Here is a 27832-nt window from a genome sequence, read left to right on the forward strand (position 1 = left end):
CCACAGAGAAATTACATCTACTGCCATGAGAACTGTGTTGTGATCTCTACAAACTCAGTGGTGTGTGTGTTGTGGAGGGGTGGGGGCAGTGGTGTGTGTGTGTTGTGGAGTGGTGGGGGCAGTAGTGTGTGTGTGTGTTGTGGAGGGGTGGGGGCAGTGGTGTGTGTGTTGTGGAGGGGTTGGGGCAGTGGTGTGTATTGTGGAGGGGTGGTGGCAGTGGTGTGTGTGTTGTGGAAGGGTGGGGGCAGTGGTGTGTATTGTGGAGGGGTGGTGGCAGTGGTGTGTGTGTTGTGGAGGGGTGGGGGCAGTGGTGTGTATTGTGGAGGGGTGGTGGCAGTGGTGTGTGTGTTGTGGAAGGGTGGGGGCAGTGGTGTGTATTGTGGAGGGGTGGTGGCAGTGGTGTGTATTGTGGAGGGGTGGTGGCAGTGGTGTGTGTGTTGTGGAGGGGTGGGGGCAGTGGTGTGTATTGTGGAGGGGTGGTGGCAGTGGTGTGTGTGTTGTGGAGGGTTGGGGGCAGTGGTGTGTGTGTTGTGGAGGGTTGGGGGCAGTGGTGTGTGTGTTGTGGAGGGGTGGGGGCAGTGGTGTGTGTGTTGTGGAAGGGTGGGGGCAGTGGTGTGTATTGTGGAGGGGTGGTGGCAGTGGTGTGTGTGTTGTGGAGGGGTGGGGGCAGTGGTGTGTGTGTTGTGGAAGGGTGGGGGCAGTGGTGTGTATTGTGGAGGGGTGGTGGCAGTGGTGTTGCAGAGAGGGGAACAAAGTGATTAGCAGGTCTTGGGGTCTGGGGACCGGCATGTAAAAGAGTTAAAAATAACACGGCTGACCCAGTTCTGTCTGATGCCAATCAAACAATAATCACCACGGCGTCTCTCTGTTGATTTCCCTGCCAGTCTTGGTTGTTCCTCAAGAGGACCTTACTGGTTGCATCAAGTGGCTAGCGTAGATAGGGAATAGGTAGAAAATAGGTAGGGAATAGGTAAGAAGTAGGTAGAAAACAGGTACAGAAGAGGTATGGAAGAGATAGGGAATATGTAGGGAATAGGTAGGGAAGAGGTAGGGAATATGTATGGAATATGTAGGGAAGAGGTAGGGAATATTTAGGGAATATGTAGGGAAGAGGTAGGAAATATGTAGGGAAGAGGTAGGGAAGAAGGTTCCATTCAGGATAATTCTCTGGTCTTCCATGCATAGATTCACAGAGTTGATTGACCAAGTAGATCAAAGTGAAGCTGTAAATCACATTAACACCTAGTGATGTGACTCTCATCCAACAGGGTGGCCAGTAGCCTAGTCGGCCACTAACCAAGAGGTCACTGGGTTGAATCCCACAGGAAGGTGACACATCTGGTCATTGTGCTCATCAGCGAGGTACTGAACCCTAACTGCATGTGAGAGTCGCTCTGAGTAAGAGTGTCTGCTAGATAATTACAATGTTATTGGACAGTTTAAGACTGAAGTGGAAGTATTGTGTTGCCCAATCCAATCTGAGTTGCACAACATGGACAGTAACTTGGCAATGACACAACATAATCCTCACAACAACATGATATCCTGCTGAGCATTAACTCTGCACTACCTGACCAAAGCATTACTGACACAAATCCCAAAGGAATAAGGTGCTTGGATTCTGGTCTAAAGTTATGTACTGTATAGGGAATATGGGGCTAGGGCTCTGGTCTAAAGTAGTGTACTATATAGGGAATATGGGGCTAGGGCTCTGGTCTAAAGTAGTGTACTATATAGGGAATATGGGGCTAGGGCTCTGCTCTAAGTAGTGTACTACATAGGGAATATGGGGCTAGGACTCTGATCTAAAGTAGTGTACTATAATGGGAATAGGGTGGTAGGACTCTTGTCTAAAGTAGTGTACTATACAGGGAATAGAGTGCTAGGTCCCTGGTCTAAAATAGCATACTATATAGGGCATATGGGGCTAGGGCTCTGGTCTAAAGTAGTGTACGATATAGGGAATATGGGGCTAGGGCTCTGGTCTAAGTTATGTACTGTATAGGGAATATGGGGCTAGGGCTCTGGTCTAAAGTAGTGTACTATATATGGAATAGGGTGCTTGGCTCTGGTCTAAGTTGTGTACTATATAGGGAATAGGGTGGTAGGACTCTGGTCTAAAATATTACTATACAGTGGATATAAAAAGTCTACACACCCCTGTTAAAATGCCAGGTTATTTCAAGGACTGATTGAACACAAATGTTTTTTCTCATCTGTACCAGTTATTGTTTTGTGTTCATACAAGAATACAAAATAACAACAGTTTTGAGCTGGCGTAATTTGAAGCTGCTATACTTACTATGATTGTAGGTTTTAGATGGATATCTGCCCGTTTCCTAATATGTCGACGGTCCTCTCATCCTTCGGTTCCGAGCGAGCACCACCAGGGTAACAGCGTAACCATTTCTTGTCAAAAATGACACTTCCCCTCGCAGCGTGAACGAGTGTGTGCGGGCGCAACCGTGAAAGATCCTGCCCTGCACGCATATGCCCTTGTAAGCTACAGTGGATATAAAAAGTCTACACAACCCTGTTAAAATGCCAGGTTTTTGCGATGTAAAAGAATGAGACAAAGATAAATCATGTCAGAAATGTTTCCACTTTTAATGTGACCTATAATGTGTACAATTCAATTGAAAAACAAACTGAAATCTTTGAGGGGGAAAAAGAAAAAAGAAAAAAACAATAACCTGGTTGCACAAGTGTGCACACCCTTAAACTAATACCTTGTTGAAGCACCTTTTGATTTTATTACAGCAGTGTTTTTGGGTAGGAGTCTTTAAGCATGGCACATCTTGACGTGGCAATATTTGCCCACACTTCTTTACAAAAACGCTCTGAGGACATCTCCTGTGCACAGCCCTCTTCAGATCACCCCACAGATGTTCAATTGGATTCAGGTCTGGGCTCATTCCAAAACATTAATCTTCTTCTGGTGAAGCCATGCTTTTGTGGATTTGGATGTGTGCTTTGGATCGTTGTCGTGCTGAAAGGTGAACTTCCTCTTCATCTTCAGTTTTCTAATGGACGCCTAAAGGTTTTGTGACAAAATTGCCTGGTATTTGGAACTGTTAATAATTCCCCCACCCTGACTAAGGCCCTGGTTCCAGCTGAAATAAAACAGTCCCAAAGCATGATGGTGCCACCACCATTCTTCACTGTGGAAATGGTTTTCTTTGGGTGATGTGCAGTGTTGTTTTTGCTCCAAACATTCCTTTTGGAATTATAGCCCAAAAGTTAAACTTTGGTTTCATCAGACCATAACACATAACACATTTTCCCATGTGCTTTTGGGGGACTTGATGTTGGTTTTTGCAAACTTCAGGTGGGCTTGGCTGTTTTTCTTTGTAAGAAAAGGCTTCCGTCTTGCCACCCTACCCCATAGGCCATTCATATGAAGAATACGGGAGATTGTTGTCACATGTAGCACACAGCCAGTACTTGCAAGAAATTCCTTTAATGTTGTGGTAGGCCTCTTGGACGCCTCCTTGACCTGTTTTCTTTTCGTATTTTCATATATTTTGGAGGGATGTCCAGTTCTTGGTAATGTCTCTATTGTGCCATATTTTCTCCACTGTGTTCCATGGAATATCTAATGCTTTAGAAATTATTTTGTACCCTTCTCCTAACTGATATCTTTCCACAATGAGATCCCTCTGATGCTTTGGAAGCTCTCAGCTGAACTTTATTTGTGATTAATCAGAGTCACTTTAAATGATGGCAGGTGTATAATGACTTCTATTTAACATGAGTTTGAATATGATTAATTCTGAATAGAGCCACATCGACCAGTTATAAGAGGGTGTGCACACTAATGAAGATTTCAGTTTGTTTTTCAATTGAATTGTTCACATTATAGGTCACATTAAAAGTGTAAAAAGTTCTGATATGATTTATCACAAAAACCTGGCATTTTAACAGGGGTGTGTAGACTTTTTATATCCACTGTATAAGGGTTAGGGTGCGAGGACTCTGGCCTACAGGAGATCCCTGTGTTGGGCCCTTTGTGGTCACTACTTAAACAGCCAAGACATCAGTAGCTGCCAACAACATTGATATGGTTTTGTCTCGATATATCTGGCCTGGTGAAGCCTTCTGCAAGCACATACTCCACGTAACTGGAAGTGTTTCATTGGTTTCCCGGCTGCTCTCCCTCGACCACATGGCCTGGGAAATAGAAAAATCAAACAACTGCTTAATCTAGTGACATCCTTCTTACGACGCGGGGTAGACGGAAACCAACCAGGAATAGCTTCCAAATGACACTCTAATCCCTATATAGTTCACTACATTGGCCCTAAAACCCTATGGACCCTGGTCGAAATAGTGCACTAGCTATATAACAGGGTGTCATTTGGGACTCTGAAACAAGCTGTGATGCTATTTGTGGGTGGTGAGTGCCTCTAGAATAGTGTGAGCTTAGAGTTTCAGCATGAGACCCTTTTAGAGCCGGAGCTTTCTGTGAATGAGGCCCTGGTTCTAACCATGTTGGGACCGTTTTAGGAACACAGGTGTTGACCTTCGTGAAGCCGCTGAGCACTGAGGCTTGTGCTTGGTGAAGAGGAAAATGTTGCCAAGCATGCACGCACGGGGACAGGAACTAACCCCACTCTGGCACTCAGCGAGCTCTGGCCGGTTCCGTCACTGAAGCAGTTCGGATGTCTTTACATGGTGTGGAGCTTCGGTGACGCTTTGCAACCTGCCGTCATATTGAGAGGAAACAGCTTATGACTGTTACATATTAGTACAAGTAATTATAGGTTAGTTTCAGCTTAGGGCTAAATGTCATTCCGTCTGGAAAGTGGCCCTCCGGCCTCCACTAAATTTTTTAACTAAAAACGCTTTTAAAATAGTGCCCCCTAGAGGCAGCACTGGGAGAGTTCATTATAAATGTTTGATTCATATTTTTGTCACTGAAGACAGATTGGTGTCTTTTGGCTACATGCTGACAAGATGTTTGTCTAGGGGGCACTATTGACCCACTGAGTATTTCTGAATAGATAGAAACCAATACTGTAATTCAGACCACTGCAGTAACAAATGAACTGTGTTTTTTTACAAAGTAGTGAGGTGAGGTAACAGGTTACAAGACATGGGAAACAGATTTCCAGTATCTTCTATCATGTGTTTTCCTACAGTTTCTTAATCATCATCAGTTTATTGATTTCTATACTATATATAGTTAATCACATATACACATGTCCGATGTTACATCATATTAGTATCTTACCAAATGTTCGATCATATTTCAAAAGGCTAAGCAGTCACCTTTTCACATGGGTTGTTTTACATCCTGCTGCGGCCAATTTAGAATTTATCGCCTTGTTTCATGGAGTCATAAGAACATGTCAGATTCCTTGCAATCCAGACAGATCTGAGATGGATCACCACTCAGAGCTGTTTGAGGGGGAGATCTACAGAAAGTCTAAGGGCCTTTTTACACTAACAGAGGGAATAAACCACAGAGAAACGATGCCTTATTTTACATAATAATTCATGTTTAATTTGGCTGTGCTACCAATCTAGACAGGGTTGTGATCACAGGTCTCGTTCCCACAGCGACCAGACACTTCTCTTCTACGATCAACACTTGGGCTAATTTAGGGAGCCTGTAGAAAATAAAGTTGAATAACAGCAATACGCAAATTCCCATTTTCTTCCTCCACCTCAATTACCCTAGACAATTAGGCAAAGGAAATTGTAACCCATCTTTATGAATAGACCTGGTAGAGTAATTGGACTATAAACTGTTGGGACTTCCATTATTGGCTATTAGAACTTTCGACTGGGGACTAGCTTATCTTATACTTCACATTCACTGGGATAATTTAAGGGTCTGTTGTGGAAAGGACTGTTTCGGTTGATTGACAGGTTTCTGTTCCACTGAAGGAAACAGGTGCCAAATGTGTGGCCCACAGGAATAAAATGTCAACACTCACAACATATTTAGAAGAAAAAAAATCACTATGCTTTCCTATTAGCACTGAATTTACGAATGCATGATTTGTTGGTGAATAATGTTCTACTGTTTCCAAATCAGTGGCATGTGGCTCTCTCTCTGATCCGATAATGAATCTAATGTAAATTACTACTATAAATTATAAAATTAAAATTAATCACATACTTCTAAACCAGGTATCAGGTTTACGATCAGACAGGGAGTGAAAACATCCTTTAGATGGACTAAAGAAACAAAACAATTGGATTGGGATACTTAAATCTCATTGGTTGCTACTGTGATACCTACTGTACTGCAGCTGCTAAAGAGCTCAGACAGAATATGTCCTCATCAGATCGCTGCATGACCCTCAACTAGGAAACCAAGAGAACCCAAATCCTGACTTTTCTTCAGCTGTGTCAGGGACTGCTGTTGCCCTTCTGATTAACATGACTGTACCACCCCCAAACCAATAAAAATGCCCCCAGCAAAGAGCAGTTGTTTCCCGGGCCCGACCACACCTTACCGTTTATTTCCCGGGTCCTACCACACTTTACCGTTTATTTCCCGGGTCCTACCACACTTTACCGTTTATTTCCAGGGCCCTACCACACCTTACCGTTTATTTCCAGGGCCCTACCACACCTTACCGTTTATTTCTCCTTTTTTTCAAAAGGAGACGTTGACATCCGGTGGCAGAATAGGCGGGGGTGTGAAGTAGGGGACAACGGGCAGGCGGGTTGGGGGGTTTGAGGGGGGGGTTAGGGTGTTGGGGGGGTCGGGCGTTTGAGGGGGGTTTAGGGTGTCTCGGCCCGAGTGCGAACAGCTGAGAGGTGTGATTTCACAGGCTCGCTGCCCCCTGTCAGGATCTGATTGGGCTGGACAGAAGGCGCAGGCCAGACCCAGGCTTCAGAGGGACATCAACAGGTGTCAGGCCGCTGCTCTCTGCCGCTCTGGGGCCAGGGAGGGGGCAGGCCCGGGGGATAGAAAAGGCCAGACGACGAGTCCTGATCTGGGCACAATCCACCGCCAGAGGAGGGAACAACAGGATGGTACAGCAGGAGAGAGGAGTTTAGAAGGAGTAAGAGACGTGCAGGGAGTGAGGGAGACGTTGAGGACTGGAGGGCTGGAACAGGACAGGAAAAGAAGGATGGAGGGAGGGAAGGTGAGAGAGAGAGAGAAGTCAATTAGAACGGGATATTCGGTTGGGAGTTGGGCTAGTTCAGGACTAGAATGCTTGAGGACTAGGAGGAGTTGGGCTAGTTCAGGGCTAGAATGCTTGAGGACTAGGAGGAGTTGGGCTAGTTCAGGCCTAGAATGCTTGAGGACTAGGAGGAGTTGGCTGTCTGTGCCAAGTTGTGGACTAGGTTTGGTAGATAGCTGGAAAACGTTTTGGTAGTGAAATTCTCTGTGGAATTGTTATTTTCAGCTTTCCAAGGACACCTTTTGATAGTTAATATTTAGCTATTTGATGTTTAAAACATTTCCAGGAGGTTCCGGTTGTAATTGAATGTGCGTAGGATACATTTTTTCAGTATATTTGTCTCTACCAAACAGAAAGTTCTTATAATCCAATACCTTTCACTGAATCATATAGTGTTTCCTCTCCAAATCCCATCCCCCGGTTTGCTGAACCACGGGGGGCTGGAAGAGGAGCAGGTGTTGGAACAGTTGGCCAGTGATCTCTCTAGATCTCGCTATGTGGTTTATGATGTTGGGACAGCAACACAGTGAGACAGTAGCAGGACGTCACACCTCTTTCAGGTGAGATGAGAGGGATGTTCTTGAGGAGCTAGAGAGGAGGAGGGGGTAGAGTTGTGAAGTGGTGCTTCTGTCAGGTGAGGTATGACTTGGATTCCAGGAGACCATGTTATATTCGGCTGTTGGTTTGGCTTATAGATTCTTGCAAGTTTGAATTCTATCAAGGTTCTTAGAACTTAATGCAGAGAAGAGAAGAGGCGTATTTGAAGCCAGCGTTTTTCAGTGAAATCTCATCTGTTTAGAATAGGGACAACTGCATGGCCTACTTACTTAGCTCAGCCGGTGCCGGTTCTTCGCCACACACACACACACACACACACAAGTGGAGATGATGAGGACGCTGGGATGCTGACAACATGGTGAATCACAGAGAAGGTAAAGACTATGATTCTGTTGTGAATTTTCTGAAACAGTGAAACAATTTATACAATGTCCATACCTACACCAGTTTGAGCTGGCCAGTTTTGTTCATTTGCGTTTTCATTTGTTATTTGGTTTCATGTGTTGCACAATGTTGAGCAAATGTCATGGCTGGTGACCTTTATTTGGTAGTTGACAGTGTGAGTTATTTAAACATGTGTTGTCTAAGGTTTCCATGAGGGACAGAGAAGCAGGCAGTCATCCAATATGACATCTGCTTTACCCATTTAACACGTCTGATAATATTGACTACCATTAAAAGGAAAAAGTATTTTCATGTGCAATTTGAGGGAATGGCATTAGACTTCAGCCTCCTTTTTCAACCTTCCTTCTTTTGTTATTCTAACTAACTCAAAACCTTACAGCTGTAAATACTCTATGAAACCTTCAGAAGGCTATAGTAGCCATCTTGTTAAACAGATTATGGAGGGAACCTCAGAAACGATCCTGTCTTCTTCACGGTTACCCCCTGTTAGGGCTGAGTTAGCGTCCCTCACGCTGCTCTGAGTCTGTGGTAATGAAAGAGGGCTTTGTGTCCTCTTCCTGGCTGGCTGGTCAGCAGGTGCTCCAGCGGTTGCCTCCTGTGAAGACATGCTTCCTTATATCCCCATATGAATACTCCCGTTATGGAATGTAAGGAAGTGTGTGGTTACAAGAGGACTTGAGCGCCAGACTGAGAAGACTTCCGCATGATGACTGAATGGAGTCTACAAATGTATTTTACTGTCTAGAAGGCCTACAGCCATCTAAAATATTTTGATATAATAGTCACATTAGGTTTGGTGCGTGTATGTCTGTGTGTGTCTGTGTGTGTGTCCCAGCCAACAGGTGAAAAGGCTTTTCCTCATGATGTCTCCTTCAGCCCAGACACGTGTGGTCATTAGGCATAGAGCTTCAGAAGCCTGGCAGGGTTCCAGGTGGCACTCTTTCCCCCCAGTAGGCCACTCCTAATGGTTATTGCCCATAGGGTGCAGAATGCAATTTGGGACAGAAACCTGATTTCAGCCAGTGACCCAGAGGACAAATCCTGCCGAGCTTTTTAGATGACAGACAGGGGGATGGACAGAACAGCTGTCCCCTGTTATAGCAACAGGGGCAGGGATTAGTAAACAGGGGGAGTGGTTAGTAGAAGGGCTGTGATTTGTGGTGAGACGTGTTGGGTGAAACATGATTGGCTGGTTGTACCTTGTTGTGTAGGAGAGGTCTACTCTGCTTGGTAACATCACTGTCTCAATGTCTGTCCACTCCACCAACTGATTGGCCAGCATTAATGGCCTGATCCGTTTCCAGTTTTAATAGTACTCAGAAACACTGTAGTGTGGATGATGACAGCCACTCCATATCAATTGATATCCCCTTTCCATGGTCCCGTGTCATAACTCAAGCCAAGTTGTGTTCTTTACTGACCTCACTCTCTCTCTCTCCCCTAAACAGGTAAGGGACAAGAGGACGTTTCTGGTCCCTGACATCATGGATCCAAAATATCCTCTTCACTATTATCTTCACCTTCTTTATTCCTCTCTCTCTCCACACCCTTGTTTGTCTCTTCTCCCTCCACCCCCCATTTTCTGCACTCCTCTCTCTCCCGCTCTGCACTTCTATTTCATCTCTCCTCTCTGTCTCTGTCTCTCTCTGTCCTGTCCTACCTCTCATCCTGAAGCAGCACACCATGCTGTGGCTGGTCAAACGGAACCAAGTCAGGTGTTTCAGTGAGGTTTGGTCCCCTTCAACCAGCTACTGCGTGGTGCATTCAGTCAGCAGACAGACACTGACAACAGAAATGAAAGACAGAGTAGCAGATGTAGACTAAAACTGCTGCATGCCTTTGTGTCTGAAGCCAAGTAAATGTACTGTCTTTTTTTGTACACATCGGTTACTTTTAAAGTATTTGTGTGGTGCTGATTTTTATGTTCTGTTCGAAAATAATAAAATATTGAAGATTGAAATGGTTCTAAATTTTTTTTTTATAAATATGTTGTTATGAAAATGTAATATGTAAATATGATAGAGACTCCTTTTGGCGTTAGCTCAATGCAAATGAATATAGAGGGCCTGTCCTGCCTTTACATTTAACAAACAAGCTGTACATTAATTAAAGATACTAAACACTTAAGGAATATGAGTTTCACACATCTAAATTTATAATATAGAAACATTCGTTGTTTGGGCTTCTGGGCATCTGATCCCCCTCTTTAAATGATGTTCCACGCTGTCCCATGAATTCTCGAAACACTCTCGAAAAACAATGGTTAATTAGGAAAATATGTAATTATTGTTGTGAAAAACATCCGTTTTAATACAGAAACTACTGGCGGCTAAAAAGACAGGTGTACAGTGATATGTTTTAAATACATATATATATATATATTTGTTATTTGGTATGCTAGGCAGCAAACCGAGGGCTGGCTTGCTAGAAACAGAAACCAAATCTTGGACTAAACTCAACGGACAGCACAATGGAGAGCTCACAATGAGGGTTTATTTTAAGTCCTGGACTGTGTCTGGGGAAACTAGTCCTACAAGTGCTTAAGGAGCACAGGAGAACTTCAAATATCGCTTCCAGTTACTAATCACATCATGTTTTGTCTAGTACTTCATTAAACCCATAGAATGCAAATAAAAGCCGTTTCTAATTCTATTATTGGAGCTGACTAGACTTAAAATATTTCTTTAAATGAGGGATTTGAAGGACGGATTTTATAAAGTCGGAAAAAATGTTTGGCCATATAAATGTTTTAGAGTTAAGGATGAACATTCCCTCAACAAGTGCTTGACTTGAAGGCGCTTGTCGACCCAGGCAGTTCAGCCGCCAGAGGGCACTCCTGATTTCCCCTCACACCAGTTCTGAGTTGAATGCGTGAAGTTCCTGCCACTTCCTGCTGAAGCTATCGTAAACATGGCGGACTGTGGAGAAGCAAGTGAGTCTGTAAAAGTGACAGCTGTCAACACACTTTATATAGAATAGTTATATTTACCGTTCAGGTAGAATATCCCGGTAGAAGCTAACGTGGTAGCTTGTGCGACTTGTGGTGAATGTCAGCTTGTTACATCGGTCAATGTGTGTTGAAGTTGTTGTTAGCATTGCTAACTAACTGGCTAGCGAAGTGATGGTAATGCCGTGGTAGCTATCGTGTGGCTTTAGTCAACTGAATCACCACCGTTACATGTTGCCGATTTATATTGCATCATCCATAGTGTTTGATACATGAACCAGTGTAAAACATTTAAAACACACATGGACTATAAAGTAGTCTTAATAGAATAGTAACACTAAAGTATTTTCCAGATTCAGGGCAGAGGATACCGTAGATATAACTGCTTTTCTCCGCCTAAATACTGATTTATCCAGGAGTTTAACTTGATCCCTTATCGGTCATACTGGTTAACTAGCTAGTAAACTACTGGCTAGCTTGTAGCATGAAGATGCTCTGTCCGTACATTCCCGTCATGCCACCATGGTGACGCTGTATTCAATCTGTTACAGATGGCCCTGAAAGGAAAAATGAAATAGTACGCGCAAAGGTAAGTAATACCTAAACGGAAAGATACGGAGACCACTTAGTATAACAAATTATTCAAAATCAGAGAACATGGACGTAATTCTCAATGCCGATATGGTTCAACATGGCCTCCTCCATTTGGTTTAATCGTTACCTGTAGAATGAAGAGAAGGAGCTGACCAAAGAGGAAAAGCAACGGCTGAGAAAAGAGAAAAAACAGCAGAAGAAACAGAAAGAAAAGAAGGATGACAAGGGTTCGTCTGAAAAAAGTGGGAGAGAAAAGACTCTTGACCCCTTGTCTGCATCACAGGTGCTGTCAACACAGTCCCCAACACAGAAAGGTAATATCCGTCCTGGTACCATAGAGCTACTCTGTGTGATGTAAGACTCAAGCTACACCCACCTGAAAATCGCCTCTCATTGCCATCACAATGCAGCATTTCAGAATTGGATAATATTTCAAGTAACTGTCCTTTTACTGGCTGCTTTGAAAATAGAACCTAACAATATGCATATGATTACCTATGTTATCAAACCTTTCTCCTGGACTACACAGATGAGAGGTCTTTCCATCCTTTAGTGCTAGCTAAGTCTTTAAACCTGATTGTATCTACAGTATGTGTCCTGTGCCAACTGTTTTAATTGTCAATAGCATTGTCTGATTAGTAAAACCATTAGCTCCTATTTTATTCTTAGCTGAAACTTCTATAAAACAAGTATTTTAAAACAGCTAGGTTAGTCATTAGTTCTGTTCCAGCATTCCCCCAATGGTCCCATTAATGCATGAACAGTCAGCCCTGTTCCAGCATTCATCCAATGGTCCCATTAATGAATGAACAGTCAGTCCTGTTCCAGCATCCATCCAATGGTCCCATTAATGAATGAACAGTCAGTCCTGTTTCAGCATTCATCCAATGGTCCCATTAATGAATGAAGAGTCAGTCCTGTTCCAGCATTCATCCAATGGTCCCATTAATGAATGAACAGTCAGTCCTGTTCCAGCATTCATCCAATGGTCCCATTAATGAATGAACAGTCAGTCCTGTTCCAGCATTCATCCAATGGTCCCATTAATGAATGAACAGTCAGTCCTGTTCCAGCATTCATCCAATGGTCCCATTAATGAATGAACAGTCAGTCCTGTTTCAGCATTCATCCAATGGTCCCATTAATGAATGAAGAGTCAGTCCTGTTCCAGCATTCATCCAATGGTCCCATTAATGAATGAACAGTCAGTCCTGTTCCAGCATTCATCCAATGGTCCCATTAATGAATGAACAGTCAGTCCTGTTCCAGCATTCATCCAATGGTCCCATTAATGAATGAACAGTCAGTCCTGCTCCAGCATTCATCCAATGGTCCCATTAATGAATGAACAGTCAGTCCTGCTCCAGCATTCATCCAATGGTCCCATTAATGAATGAAGTGTCAGTCCTGTTCCAGCATTCATCCAATGGTCCCATTAATGAATGAACAGTCAGTCCTGTTCCAGCATTCATCCAATGGTCCCATTAATGAATGAACAGTCAGTCCTGTTCCAGCATTCATCCAATGGTCCCATTAATGAATGAACAGTCAGTCCTGTTCCAGCATTCATCCAATGGTCCCATTAATGAATGAACAGTCAGTCCTGTTCCAGCATTCATCCAATGGTCCCATTAATGAATGAACAGTCAGTCCTGTTCCAGCATTCATCCAGTGGTTCTGTTCATGTCTTTTTCCTCTGCAGTGCCTGCCTCAGCACCGATACCAGTGCCCCCGTCAGGGGCTCCCTCCCACTCCTCAGGGGCTCCCTCCCACTCCTCCTCAGGGGCTCCCTCCCCGGCAGACAAGCCTGCTAAGAGCAAAGCTGAGCTGAAGGCTGAGAGGAGAGCAAGGCAGGAGGCTGACAGGGCCTCTAAACAGCAGGGCTCATCCAGCAGCAGCAAGACCAAGGCCCCAGCCAGTGACCTCAACCCAGGTACAACTGCTGCACCCAACACGTATTCACCCTGACCCTGACCGGGCCAGTTGAACTGTGTTGCTGCTTCACATAAACGCACAGAATCATTTGACAGAATGTTATTGTCTGCCAGGCTGGAATTTAGGGGGCAGTTCAACATGACCAGTCACCAGCACTGCTGCCTCCCTAATCTGGCCTGTTCTAATTATATCGCCATCTGAAAAAACAGATTGATGTTACTTTCAAGGAGGTGCTGTGATGTTACTCATGTTCACTAGTTGTGAAGAGACTTCCGGAACACGTCCAAGTGGACGACCCTGCAGTGGTGAAAAGACTGGCCAAGAAGTTGGAGAGACAGCAGGTTGGTTCTTATGTTGTATTTGGATTACAATAGAGGGTTATGCTAGAGGATTACAGTACAGGATGCTTTCTTTTTCCGAGCACTGCATGGCAGACCCACTGCATGGCAGACCCACTGCATGGCAGACCCACTGCATGGCAGACCCACTGCATGGCAGACCCACTGCATGGCATACCCACTGCATGGCATACCCACTGCATGGCATACCCACTGCATGGCATACCCACTGCATGGCATACCCACTGCATGGCAGACCCACTGCATGGCAGACCCACTGCATGGCAGACCCACTGCATGGCATACCCACTGCATGGCAGACCCACTGCATGGCAGACCCACTGCATGGCAAACTCACCGGTGCCACTGAGGCTAATCAATCTCTGTCGATTGTCGGTATTTTTACCGGATTATTTCCAGGCTGGGTGTCCCCACCCCAAATCAACATCTAATTCCTCTATAGCCAACAATATGAAACACCTGGTTTCAGTAGACATGAGGGGTCCTGCTAAGGACGACACAGTGATGTTGTCAGGAAACCCGTCAAACCTCCCCCACTGACCTCACTCCTCGTGCCTTACTGGATGTTTCCTCTCTGTACCTTACGTTTCTTTCAGACACGACCGCACAGCTCCGCCAAAAAGGTACCAGGGTTCAAGGTCTGGCGTCCACTTTGTGTGATGTTGACTGGTTATTTATACAGCAGTTTGTTTTGTTTGATGGTGTGACCATGGCAACTGTCTTAGTGACCTGCTGTAACCTGGCAGCAAGGAAACGTTCTGAGACAGACATCGATTTGCTGACCTGCAGCAAGTAGGACCATAGGATGGATTGCTGTGCAGGTTTGTGATCTATCCTCTATTGACCTCTGAGATTCGTGTCTGTGTGTTTCAGATCCCACTGAGGTCAGACTACGGCTACAAAGTCAGCCTGTTCTCACATCTGCACCAGTACAGCCGCAAAGCCCCTCTCACCCAGCTTCTCAGGTAACTTCCTGTCTGTCTCTCATCCAGACACTGAGGTAATGTGTGTCTGGCCCTCACCCAGACACTGAGGTAATGTGTGTCTGGCCCTCACCCAGACACTGAGGTGATGTGTGTCTGGCCCTCACCCAGACACTGAGGTAATGTGTGTCTGGCCCTCACCCAGACACTAAGGTAATGTGTGTCTGGCCCTCACCCAGACACTAAGGTAATGTGTGTCTGGCCCTCACCCAGACACTGAGGTAATGTGTGTCTGGCCCTCACCCAGACACTGAGGTGATGTGTGTCTGGCCCTCACCCAGACACTAAGGTAATGTGTGTCTGGCCCTCACCCAGACACTAAGGTAATGTGTGTCTGGCCCTCACCCAGACACTAAGGTAATGTGTGTCTGGCCCTCACCCAGACACTAAGGTAATGTGTGTCTGGCCCTCACCCAGACACTGAGGTAATACCTGTCTATCCAACCTTTTTCAGTGGTCTTTCTAGGGTAGGATTGATGATGATTGGTTGGGCCTGGTCAACAGATTATTGATTGGTTCAGTGATGTGATCATTGATTGACTGCTGCTGTCTGTGTGATCAGCATTCCCTCCTCAGTGATCCACCCCTCCATTGTGCGTCTGGGTCTGCAGTACTCCCAGGGGATCGTGACTGGATCCAACGCTCGCTCTGTAGCCCTGCTGCATGCTTTTAAACAGGTACCTTACAAAGGCTGACCCCAGACCTGCTCTTACAACGGAACTAGCTGTGTGTTGATGTGTATGGATTCATCATAGCTGTTGTTTCTTTTCAAGCTGTCCTACATTTACCGGTTTCATCCCAGCTAACCGCTGCCTGCCTGGCTGCCTGCCTGGCTGCCTGGCTTCCTGTCTGTTTGTGCAGGTTATTATGGACTACTCCACACCTCCCAATGAGGAGCTGTCCAGAGACCTGGTCAACAAGCTAAAGCCCTACATCAGGTGTTTCTACATTTCTAATTTAGCAGATGCTCCTTTATGGCAACCCTGTTCTGTCCAGTATCATGTTGAATACATGCATCAAATAATTCAGGCTGTTTTGGAGGCAAAAGGTCCTACCAGATAGTAGATGGGTGTATCTATATGGACACTAGGTTAACTTACAGGAGGGGACCAGTCATTCATACATCTATATTAGCTTGACTACAAAAACAAACACATCTGCGTTTCTGTATTCTGTACTACAACTCCTAAAATGATCTAAGATGATGATTTCAACCAATCAGAACAGGCCTTGAAAATTAATGTGGTGTTTTGTCTTTTCAGTTTCCTTAACCAGTGTCGCCCCCTGTCTGCAAGCATGGGCAACGCTATAAAGTACATCAAGAAAGAAATTTCCAATATTCCTAGTCAGTACAAAGAGGAGGAGGTGAGTTTGGGTGTGTGGGTGGGTTTTAGTTTTAAATGATCGAACCGTTTGTCCTCACAAAGATAGTGAAACATAAAAAACCTGCCATTTCAGGACCTTTTGTTGAGGACTTAGTTTGTTTAGGTTCAAGGTCAGACTCATAACTGGGGTTAGTGCTAGCATTGGATTTCATTCAGGTTTAGGTGTTATGGGTTAAGGTTAGCCATTAGGGCTGGGTTAAGTCTTAGGTCAGCGTTACGTGTGTGTGTCACTGATTGTATATGGGTCACTGTGTCTCTGTCCACAGGCGAAGACCAAGCTGCTGGAGTGTATAGACAAGTACATTGATGAGAAGGTTGTTCTGGCGGCCAAGGCCATCTCCAAATATGCCATAGAGAAGATCAGCGACGGAGACGTCATTCTAGTTTATGGATGGTAACAGTCTCACTTCCTGTCCTGTCTGACTTCCTCTGTATAATCTGTCCAGTCTTTAAGTCTTGTGCCACATTAGGGCAGTGTTTGCCCAAACCAAGCCTTGCGAGCCCATGTGGGGTTTAAAAAATTGAGTCTTGAGAAAAGCTGTTTGGATGTTGATTTAAAAGCCAGTAATGACGGTACTCAAGTCTCTCCCTTCTGTGCCTCCATTGCATATCTGGGACCAGGTTAGTACTCAGCACTGTCTCTTGTCTCTTTCGTAGCTCGTCCCTGGTGAACCACATACTCTGCGAGGCGTTTGACAAGAACAGGAAGTTCCGCGTGATTGTCGTGGACAGCCGGCCCAGGCTGGAGGGGAGGGAGGCTCTGAGGCGCCTGGTACAGATTGGCATCAGCTGTACCTACGTCCTCATCTCTGCCCTGTCCTATGTGCTCCCTGAGGTGGGCGGGAACATCGGCCTGTTGAACAGGAAATGGCATTGCCTGAACTATGTTAGTATGTATGCCTACAAATGTTTCCATTTCACTGTTGTGATTAATGGTTAAACAGGTTTCAAAGGTGTTCCTGGGTGCCCATGCCCTGCTGGCTAACGGGTACGTAATGTCCCGCGTGGGGACGTCTCAAATCGCTCTGGTGGCCCGGGCCTTCAACGTCCCTGTCCTGGTCTGCTGCGAGACCTACAAGTTCTGCGAAAGGGTGCAGACTGACTCTTTTGTGTCCAACGAGCTTGGTAATGTGACTCACTAGTTGAACTACCTTCAGTTAATTGTCATGTAAATAAAAAAAATCACAATATATTTTTGTCTTCCTAAAGCTGTTAGAGCTGCGTTTTCCAAATGAACTAAACACGTACTCTTAGGAGTCCCGAAAACCAAATTCGTTAAACTAATGGATAAAACATTCTACTCTCTGAATTTGGCTAATTCTAGTCCACAGATGTGGATTTGTACTTCGACCATCAACATTTTTAGTTGAATACTATTTCTGAACATTGACATGTCCCGTCGTTTCCCGTCAGACGACCCTGATGAGCTGATGGTGACCCGGAAGGGGAAAACCCAGCTGGAGGACTGGCATGACCTCAGCACTCTGGGGCTGTTGAACCTGGTCTATGATGTCACGCCGCCGGACTTTGTTGACCTGGTCATCACAGATCTGGGCATGATCCCCTGCACTTCGGTTCCGGTCGTACTTCGGGTCAAAAACGTGGACCAATGAGGAGAGGGGAGTGATGCTGGTGACACTGTGGCCCCAATGGCACTCTATTCCCTCTGTAGTACACTACCAGGGCCCGGCCACTGTCAAGGGCTCCAGTTGGACCTGCCCTTTTCTGACCTCCATTTTGGCACATCACTGAGAATGTGTAGGCCTGCTAGACACCTGCCCCCATTCTTAGTAGCTTGCCAGTGAGTAGAAAAGGGCTGTCGGACTGGAAGTCTGGTTCTGGCTCAGTGTTTTTACCTGCTAGGCTGCATCCATCGTATGGTCAGGACCAAGGGTCACAGGTTTCTGTTTTAACACCACTGGAAGACCTGGAGTGTTTTATTTAGTCCATCTCAGTTCTGGTCTTTATTAAATTCAACACAATAAATTCTGATTTGGGGTATTCATCTTCTACCCCTGGTCTCTCCAGGAACAGGGTGGCTGGTCTGGCCTCAAGCAAAAACAGCGTGTCTACTAAACAGCGTGTCTAATCTGAACACATTCACTCAGTGCTTTTGGCATGTAATAAATGGATATCTCAACTGGTTAATGCTTTTTATATAGTTGCTGTGTGTTATTTGCAATTATTATTATCCATTGGTGCATATTTTTATATATAGTGAACTATTTTATCAGAGCCTTGGAGTATTATTTTCTGTATAGTGCACTATTTTATCAGAGCCTTAGAATATTTTTCTCTATATATAGTCAACTATTTTATCAGAGCCTTGGAGTATTATTTTCTGTATAGTGCACTATTTTATCAGAGCCTTAGACTATTCTCTATAAATTACACTATCAGAGCCCTGCAAGCTTGCTGGAAGAAGTGAGTGTTTTCCCCTAATAGTTGTTCGTCATGCTGCCATTGTAAACCAGAGGGCTTTTGTGGGACATCAAAATCAGCAAGGACTGGATGTGAGGCAGAACCAGCAGGTCCAGAGTTAAATAGGACTGGATGGCAGTGAGGCAGGTCCAGCGTTAAATAGGACTGGATGTCAGTGAGGCAGAACCAGCAGGTCCAGAGTTAAATAGGAACTGAGCATGAGGCAGTTTGTTCTGTTATTTTATTCTTACACCATATCTTAACTTCATTCTACATAACAGTACAAATACCTGAAATCCATAGTTAGCACATCACATTTTTCTAATCCAAGATTAAATGCAGAAGGTAACCAACTAGAATGATAGCATGAATATATACTGAAGAGCCAGTCAACACTAGCAGCACTCAGCAAAGCAATTGGCTTTGCTCTTGTCCCTAATTCATTACTCAAACAGTACATTTAAATATCAGTTAAAAAAAAAATATATTATACTTAATTTTATTGCTACTACAATTTGCATGCAAAGGTTACATCACATGCTTCATTGACCTTGTTCAATTAACAGTTTGGTTAAGCCCATTTACTCCGGCTTTAAAAACATGCTGAGAAGAGAGTATATTGAAATTGCTTTTCACCCCAGGGCTATGACTTTTTAAGGGAATCTGACCCCTAATGTCTTAGTCACATTTTCTCTATTAAATCTAACAACAATCTTCTCCAGTTGCTGTTGATCGCTAGGTAAATGAGGAGCAGCTGAATCATTTCTGTCAGTATGCTTTTCATATCAAAACAGGTTATAAATGTAAACATACGATTGTGTCCTGAAAAGGAAACGATACAAGCAACTGTGCCTACATGTTTTTTACCTCATCCACATCTCCAAAATCCTTTCAAAATCAAATAAGCACGAATGCTTGTCAGTTCACCTGAGATCATCTGCTTTGAAGCTGATAGATGCTGATCTGTGTGGTGGTTGGGGCCAAGGAAGGGCTAACTGGTCAGTGCCTTGGAGTCTGGTGTCCACAGTCCAGTGTGTCAGCATTTCCCCAGTCATTTCATTAATCAGTATCTTCCATAGAGTCCCAGGAACAGGCCTCAGACTAGGGAAGTGGGTAGAACCTCAGACCAATTTGGCCTTGCGTCTCTGGGTAACCCATAGCAGGATAGAGACCAGAAATGCAGAGGCCCCTAGAGGCCCAAAGACCTGGATTATTGGGAACTGTCCCTGTTACCAACAGAAAACAGACCACATCATGAAGACATTCTCAATATGTTACCAACAGAAAACAGACCGCCTCACAAAGACAATCTCATTCTGACTCTTCAACAACTAATCAACATTGTTACTGATAATCTTCTCAAATATATATGTGTTATATATGACACCTTTCAGTGGTGATATATACCACTAAACTACATGGACCTAGCCTAGCTCTAAAGCTTATTACTGGAATAATATGTTGTACTGACACACCTCTCGTAGGCATTTGTACCCATGAAAGTCTTCGACGCAGTCACACTGAAATAAACCAGGACCATCGGCAGAACAGAGGGAGTTCTCAGGGCAGGTCAATGCTATAGTGGAAGCCATGTTATGGAGAATTAGGAAACATTATACTACGTATCTTAAAGAGAAAATATAACATTACTAAAAGAACATTAACAATACAGTTATTTAACCAGGTATTTATGCCAAGAATAGATTATTATTTACAGCTGTGACCTGGGACCAATTATTAATAATATAACCCTGTACAGCCTGAGTGGGCAGTGTAAGGCCTGAGGTCCAGATCTGGTACAAATTAAATCTTTTTGGGGTGATAAAAAAACATAACATTTTGAAAACTAGAGGGGGGAACTGCACCTACCACTGCTGGAGGGGGAACTGCACCTACCACTGCTACAGGGTGAACTGCACCTACCACTGCTACAGGGGGAACTGCACCTACCACTGCTACAGGGTGAACTGAACCTACCACTGCTACAGGGTGAACTGCACCTACCACTGCTACAGGGGGAACTGCACCTACCACTGCTACAGGGTGAACTGAACCTACCACTGCTACAGGGTGAACTGCACCTACCACTGCTACAGGGGGAACTGCACCTACCACTGCTACAGGGTGAACTGCACCTACCACTGCTACAGGGGGAACTGCACCTACCACTGCTACAGGGTGAACTGAACCTACCACTGCTACAGGGTGAACTGCACCTACCACTGCTACAGGGTAAACTGCACCTAATACTGCTACAGGGTGAACTGCACCTACCACTGCTACAGGGGGAACTGCACCTACCACTGCTACAGGGTGAACTGAACCTACCACTGCTACAGGGTGAACTGCACCTACCACTGCTACAGGGTGAACTGCACCTAATACTGCTACAGGGTGAACTGCACCTACCACTGCTACAGGGTAAACTGCACCTAATACTGCTACAGGGTGAACTGCACCTACCACTGCTACAGGGTAAACTGCACCTAATACTGCTACAGGGTGAACTGCACCTACCACTGCTACAGGGTAAACTGCACCTAATACTGCTACAGGGTGAACTGCACCTACCACTGCTACAGGGTAAACTGCACCTACCACTGCTACAGGGTAAACTGCACCTAATACTGCTACTGGGTGAACTGCACCTACCACTGCTACAGGGTGAACTGTCTTGCTCAGGCAGGCATGGCGTCAAGATTTTGGGCTAAAGAGAAGCTTGACCAATACATGGGTGGGCTAAGAAAATTTTAGATTTTCATGACTTCAGAATAATAAGGCAGTTCAGATTTTTTAAATACTAAAATGCTTGAGGGGGGATGAACTGCCCCCACTAGCCCTGGTGTAGCACCGTGCCTGTTATAACCCCCCCAGCCCTGGTGTAGCACCGTGCCTGTTATAACCCCCCCAGCCTTGGTGTGGCACCGTGCCTGTTATAACCCCCCCAGCCCTGGTGTAGCACCGTGCCTGTTATAACCCCCCCAGCCCTGGTGTAGCACCGTGCCTGTTATAACCCCCCCAGCCCTGGTGTAGCACCGTGCCTGTTATAACCCCCCCAGCCCTGGTGTAGCACCGTGCCTGTTATAACCCCTCCAGCCCTGGTGTAGCACCGTGCCTGTTATAACCCCCCCAGCCCTGGTGTAGCACCGTGCCTGTTATAACCCCCCCAGCCCTGGTGTAGCACCGTGCCTGTTATAACCCCCCCAGCCCTGGTGTAGCACCGTGCCTGTTATAACCCCCCCAGCCCTGGTGTAGCACCGTGCCTGTTATAACCCCCCCAGCCCTGGTGTAGCACCGTGCCTGTTATAACCCCTCCAGCCCTGGTGTAGCACCGTGCCTGTTATAACCCCCCCAGCCCTGGTGTAGCACCGTGCCTGTTATAACCCCCCCAGCCCTGGTGTAGCACCGTGCCTGTTATAACCCCCCCAGCCCTGGTGTAGCACCGTGCCTGTTATAACCCCCCCAGCCCTGGTGTAGCACCGTGCCTGTTATAACCCCCCCAGCCCTGGTGTAGCCACTTTAACCTGGCCCAAGGTTCTTAACACTTTGGCTAACCTGCCTAACCAGTCCCAAAATGTCCTGTATTGAGAACAGGTGCTTGGTGGAATCCATCCAACCACTGTTATACGTGTTCTAAATAGTAGGAATGAGGACTTTGCTGTTCTTTATTCAAAACATTAACAACCATCTTGCAACCCTTGGCCTTAAAGAGTGGATCCATCCCAAACAGCACCTTATTCCCTTCATAGTTCACTAAGCCAGTAACTTACACAGATGTCCAGTCTGGTTGCAGATGTCCTTCTGTCCTTCGCAAAGAACAGTCTCCCCTTTGACCTCCACCTTCTCCCACGATGCATTGCCACCTGGGCAGACCAGGTTGGAAGGAAGAATCCTTACCAAGTCGTAAGACAAAAAAATGAATAGAATTATTCAGTTAATTTCTGACTGAATTCTAATATGGCACCATAAATAGTTAATAATCATGTAATTGCACATACAGGCTCCCTAACTGGATAAAGCCTTCAAACAGCGAATCATCCAGAGTCAGAAGGAGGTTCATTGAGAGATCTCTGTGGAAGATGAGCATAAAGACAGTGACTGACAAAGACCTATTAAATACATTAACATGACAGGGATATACTGATGTATGAAGGTGGTCGTTTCTTTCCCATACATCATTGCAGCAGTGGATGCCTCTTGAAGGTTCTCAACATGACTTAGGGAGCAGTTTGACAGATCCAACCTGACAGTGGAACGTAGTGGAATTAATAGTTTAAGACACAATAAAACAACAAATGCATATACATTGAAAATGAGATATTAAGTGACTAAGCATTTGATGCATGTCTGATGTTACTGTTATAAAACAGTGTTTGTTGTATGGGCAGTTCTGTTGGTCCCCCAGATCATCAACAGCTTAAGATAACAAAAATCCTAGACAAAGCACAACAGATTCCTACCCGATGACGTAGACAACATTGCTGGTGTTTTCCTTTCCCCGCAGGCAGCAGCGCCCGTCAATCAAACCGCCAGACCTGGAACAGAACTGTCCCGTTGCGGTGCCGTTCTGCACTGTCCCGTTGCAGAGATGACATATCTGTTGTTGATTAACAACGACACGAGTGTTTAACTACGCCTTTATTAACAATAAACCAAATACATCTTCCAGTCCAGTCATCTTTTGACCAATAGATTCAAGCCATAAATCTCAGTCAGTAGTCTATAGCGCAGACTATTAGGCTATGTATTTCCTTTTAAGCAGGGATATTAGGCTATTATTATAGTGTAGTTACATGTACCAGCCCTATGTATTTATTATCGTATCAGTTACAATTTACAGAACAGTGTTGCACCGAAACACATCCAAAGGGTATAAACAATGACTCCGATTCCTGCAGCAGGTCGGCTTTAACAACAACACCGACCTACCGTATCAACCGCATTCACTGTAGCGGATGTCTGATATGTTGTAGCAATTCACCACTGGGTTGATAACCCAAACGTCCCCTTACCTGTAATTCAGTCAGTTGGTAACCACCAAATAAGCACAAATGAACGATAAATAAGACCGCTTCTGCATTCTGTTGCTGGCTGCATCCAGCTTTCATTTTTGACGGTGCAAGTCATGTGACCATACAGGATAGGATATAGGCATGTGATAGGCCTATAAAACCAAATTGTCTCACCCGGTCTCAACACACATTCTAATAACTAATGTCCTTCACTCGTTCCTTTTTTACCAGTAAGCATGTGTTAGATTTAAATGTCAAAATACCTTTGGTTATTTTTTTCCACACATGATGTGTATTGTGCATGTTAAAATGTTCACGCTAATGAGGAAAAACTAAAATATGAAAGGAAAAATTAGTGTTTGGAGGAACCAATGCGTCATGACATTACATTTTGCGCAACCTTTTCGCATTGGCCTACCTTTACAATTGAGTTAATGGGTGAGCCACCCATAAAGTAGACCGGAACATAAAAACTATGCAATATATAATATACATATACAAGTATTTAACAGTTTTTTGTAATAATTATGATACAACAAAGCAAACATTTTCATTGGGCACTGAAGTAAGCTGGAACGCATCTGCTAAAAAGAACGACTTCACATCTGCTCTAAAGCACCATCGTCAGACTGTGCTGACGCTTTCTGGAACATACCATTACCAGTAAAGCGTCAAAAAACGATAGGAAGATAGTTAACGATCTAGTGATTACTGGATTATGTTGTTCGAAAGATTCGTGTTCGTTTGTCGTAATCGCTAAAACAAAATTATATATTTTAAGTTAGTTAAAATTATGCAAATCATGAATGTATAATGCTTTAAATGAATGTTGTCCCCTCTCTCAGAAATGGCTTGGACTCGAGGGCTGTTGCAATGCTTCTTGAGCTATTTGATACACTTCCGATACATTATTGCTTAACAGCTGCAATGTAGCCAGTTTTTTGTTGATTGTTTGGATCACATCCCGACTGTTGGCCGAACTGCTTGCTCGTCAATGCATTCTATTTTGGGAAACGTCAAGACCCAGAAAAAAGCAAAAACAATACAACACATCTGTGCCTGTTTTCTCTCAGACGTGTGTACCATTTAGGGCAGTGACGAGGGATTCTGGAGCAAACTGCGCCCTTTCATCCGAGAGTTCTGTTGATTACGCAAGTGAATTGAATTGTGAGCACGAATTGGAAACTGGTTGCTGTTGTAACAGACCCAACAGTGAATGTTTTTTGGACTTCTACACGCACAGGGACGAAGAAAGAATGGTACAGCTAACAATGAAGGTGAAATTACCTACATCTGCAACATGGCTGCTACGGGGACGGTAGTGGGGAAAAGTTTAGGGCACTGACGTGGGAGAAGTTTTATACTAATTTAGAAGTCTACATTGCCGCAGGAATTGTAAGATAAACAAATCAGACGTTTTTCGTCGCTTCATATTGTACAACGAACGGAACACCGTGGATTACCGACTGAAAGCGGAAGAGTGCAAGACCACTTTCTTCGTCCATCCTATGATTATAGTTATCAAGCAATCGCCGTAGACTTTCGTCTAGATTTGTGGTGGCGTTTTCATCCTGAATAGTGGACCTGTCGTCCAGTTCGACTATCTAAAATATAAAATGCATTTCTCCATTCCCGAAACGGAAGTTCGTTCGGGTGAAAATGGTTCAACATATGTGGTAAGTTCTCGGTTTTTTTTGTGTTCACGATGCTGTCTAGTCTTACTGCAGTTTTCCAGCATGTGAAGTCCATTGCAGACCCCCCCCCCCCCCCCCCCCCCCGAGAGTCTTTTGCCTTAACAGGTTGGCCGGAATCTGGATACAAGTAAAGCACTTGACAGTACTTTCAAAACAGTACCTCACCAGGCATTCATGTATATGATGCGATGTATCATTGATATATTGATCTATTAACCCCGACTTAATTTGGGCAATCATCCCATTGCCATTACCAGGCATTAAGTTGAATCAAGACATATGGATCGACCTCAGTATAAAGTTAACAAATGGTAATAACATCAAGCCTATTAGGACAGCAGTTTAATTTCCCGAAGTCAATAGAAATGTCATCAGTTTTATTTGACAAGAAACCCTATGACGCAGCTGCCACCTTCATCCGTGTCAGCTGACACTTCCCTCCAGTCAGGTTGTCAATTTGCCACCCTGCAGGCCTACTGAAGCCGGGATTGGTGTTTTTATTAACCACAAGCTCATCTTTCATGGCAAATATGTGGAAGTTCATGGTGTGTTATACACACCAAAATAAATGCCAGCTATTAACGAAACCGACTATTTGAGTTTTTTCAAGTTCCATGTTAACCTTTTGCTAAATCTTTTTGGTTAAACACAGCGCAGCAGGTCACCATTCAACTGTCAATTGTTCCAGAATGATTTGAATGTACTCTGTGATGCCGAAGAACAGTCAAGGCTTTTGCATAGCTGGTTATGAAGCACCGACATGGACCTGGGACAGCTTGACCTGACACAACACAATGTCCCTTTTGTTTTAAAGAGATTGAGTAGGCTGTTAAATAATGTCTCCCGGATTTGAGGTTTACCACTACGATATTGGCGCATTCAGACTTGCTTTTCTCCTTTCAAGACGTAACCACAAGCGTCATTAGTTTATGTCTAAGGTACGGAATTAAACCTTAGCCAACAACAACATCAACACTGTGCTAACAAAAAATAGCTAAGTCTAAGATCTGTACACGGATATAGCTGGAAATAGTCAAGGGAAAATTACATTTTATTTAGTCAGCAGACGCTGATCCAAAGGTTATTTTTTATAGGCTTTTTTCTGTTGGTCAACTATACATGTGATAAAGTGCACCCCTGGAAAGGACACTATTGTTTTAAAAAAACAAACATATTTAGACCTTTGGGAATGTAAGTTTTACTGCAATACTAATGACAGATTAAGGTAACTCAATTAAATAAATGACACTGGCTGCACTAATTTCTTCCTCAACTGAAAGGTATTTTCATAGTGTGGAGAATTTAAATACAACCCTAGTTGCAGTAGATGGTGTTGCCCCATTTAGCTGAAATAACTTTATGAAGCTGTTTCTTGTATCTGACGGTCCGTCTCTTACATTGACAGGGGGATTTGAGCACAGTCTTCTCTACACTGCTTCAGGTGTGTCGTGTTTGAGGGCTTTCTTGCACGTGGTGCAGGCTTCATTAACATAGAATTGTGGGGTTTTCTTGGTCATCCAAAAAGCCTTAATTTCTTCTTTTTGAGCCATTCTGTTGTATATTTGGTTGTGTGTCTTGGATCATTGTCCTGTGGCATGATCCAAGTTCATTTGAGCTTCAGCAGAAGATGGTGTTACATTCTTCTCAAGAATTCTCTGGTATGATATAGAATTCAGAGATCATTGTACCAGCAGTTTGGGTCTAAACCCTGGTGTTGTCTGGAATACATCAGTCATGCCTTGATATTCTTTTTTAGAGAGCATTGTCTTCTTTCATCCTGACCTCCCATGTAGCCCAGGTTTGCAGTCCCTTTCTGACCGTTGATTCATGCACTTTAACATTGATTGTAACGAGAAGCCTGTAGATACTAGATGTTACCCAGGGGTTCTGTGAGAATTCTGTGAGCATCTTTCAATCACGTCTTGGTCTGAATTTGGTGGGATGACCTGTCCTTTGTAGATTGTCAGTTGTCTGGACTTTAGACAGCGACTGGTACATTAGACATTGTTTGGGAATGGCTTGGCAACCCCTCAAGACTCATTGACGTCAATAACCTTTTGCATCAAAATGTTATTGATGAATTGCAACAACTGTTGTTGCTGTAATTCACCTAGATTCCACACGGACAATACATTCGACATACGGATCCTTCAGTAATGTCAGTGCAATGTAGTTAGAAGTGGTTTCTAGTAGGAAAAGAGAAGTGCATGCCGCAGCGTACAGCGAAGGGTATGTCTGTCTGTCAGGAGATGGATGACTTATAGAGGTTAATCCAAGATCCCTGCAGCTTTTGAAATCTGGACAGTTTTAAGCTATTAGTGAAGCAGAGCCCGACTCCAAACTGATGTGACTTGATATAATTATTATGCTGCAGGTGTGCTGCGATCGGTTTGA

General features: G+C 44.4%; 3 protein-coding genes and 1 long non-coding RNA gene across 5 annotated transcripts in view; 3 read left to right on the forward strand and 1 right to left on the reverse strand.

The window, feature by feature from the left end:
* The first annotated feature begins 6945 nt into the window (after positions 1 to 6945).
* On the forward strand, positions 6946 to 9882 carry LOC109616862. The gene is made up of 2 exons (XR_002198146.2): positions 6946 to 8077; positions 9557 to 9882. It is a non-coding gene; the product is annotated as an uncharacterized LOC109616862 (long non-coding RNA).
* A 1080-nt stretch (positions 9883 to 10962) lies between these two features.
* On the forward strand, positions 10963 to 18468 carry eif2b4 (eukaryotic translation initiation factor 2B, subunit 4 delta). 2 transcript variants are annotated; one of them, XM_020056137.3, is made up of 13 exons: positions 10963 to 11040; positions 11607 to 11644; positions 11783 to 11963; positions 13352 to 13582; positions 13843 to 13925; positions 14817 to 14908; positions 15489 to 15603; positions 15788 to 15864; positions 16189 to 16291; positions 16578 to 16705; positions 16969 to 17146; positions 17256 to 17436; positions 17725 to 18468. In XM_020056137.3, exons 1-13 carry the CDS (start codon positions 11019 to 11021, stop codon positions 17922 to 17924), a joined length of 1629 nt encoding a protein of 542 aa, XP_019911696.2. In that variant the 5' UTR covers positions 10963 to 11018; the 3' UTR covers positions 17925 to 18468. The 2 variants fall into 2 exon arrangements, with proteins under 2 accessions (XP_019911696.2, XP_028970582.1); XM_029114749.2 differs by lacking the exons at positions 10963 to 11040; positions 11607 to 11644; positions 11783 to 11963; positions 13352 to 13582; positions 13843 to 13925 and adding an exon at positions 13980 to 14566.
* A 487-nt stretch (positions 18469 to 18955) lies between these two features.
* Positions 18956 to 23935, reverse strand: atraid (all-trans retinoic acid-induced differentiation factor). Its single transcript, XM_010901492.5, has 7 exons — positions 23745 to 23935; positions 23193 to 23329; positions 22907 to 22975; positions 22731 to 22802; positions 22503 to 22624; positions 20208 to 20308; positions 18956 to 19958 (listed from the first exon to the last, which is right to left on the reverse strand). Exons 1-7 carry the CDS (start codon positions 23838 to 23840, stop codon positions 19854 to 19856), a joined length of 702 nt encoding a protein of 233 aa, XP_010899794.2. The 5' UTR covers positions 23841 to 23935; the 3' UTR covers positions 18956 to 19853.
* A 700-nt stretch (positions 23936 to 24635) lies between these two features.
* The window catches only part of snx17 (sorting nexin 17), a 28163-nt gene continuing 24966 nt past the window's right edge, over positions 24636 to 27832 (forward strand). The window contains exon 1 of the mRNA XM_010901490.4: positions 24636 to 25420. Coding sequence (XP_010899792.1) covers positions 25361 to 25420 — 60 coding nt within the window. The 5' untranslated portion in view covers positions 24636 to 25360. The remainder of the gene's footprint in view (positions 25421 to 27832) is intronic.

This window comes from Esox lucius, chromosome 18, assembly GCF_011004845.1.
Source record: "Esox lucius isolate fEsoLuc1 chromosome 18, fEsoLuc1.pri, whole genome shotgun sequence".
Classification (NCBI taxonomy): domain Eukaryota; kingdom Metazoa; phylum Chordata; class Actinopteri; order Esociformes; family Esocidae; genus Esox; species Esox lucius.

Coding starts and splice junctions, on each gene's coding strand:
- eif2b4 (XM_020056137.3), top strand. CDS start 11,019: ATGGCGGACTGTGGAGAAGCAA. Junction 13,583..13,842: donor AGCCAGTGACCTCAACCCAG/GTACAACTGCTG, acceptor CATGTTCACTAG/TTGTGAAGAGACTTCCGGAA. Junction 16,292..16,577: donor GTCAGTACAAAGAGGAGGAG/GTGAGTTTGGGT, acceptor CTCTGTCCACAG/GCGAAGACCAAGCTGCTGGA.
- atraid (XM_010901492.5), bottom strand. CDS start 23,840: ATGAAAGCTGGATGCAGCCAGCAACAGAATGCAGAAGCGGTCTTATTT. Junction 23,330..23,744: donor ACCAACTGACTGAATTACAG/GTAAGGGGACGT, acceptor AATCAACAACAG/ATATGTCATCTCTGCAACGG. Junction 19,959..20,207: donor GGTACAAATGCCTACGAGAG/GTGTGTCAGTAC, acceptor TGTTGGTAACAG/GGACAGTTCCCAATAATCCA.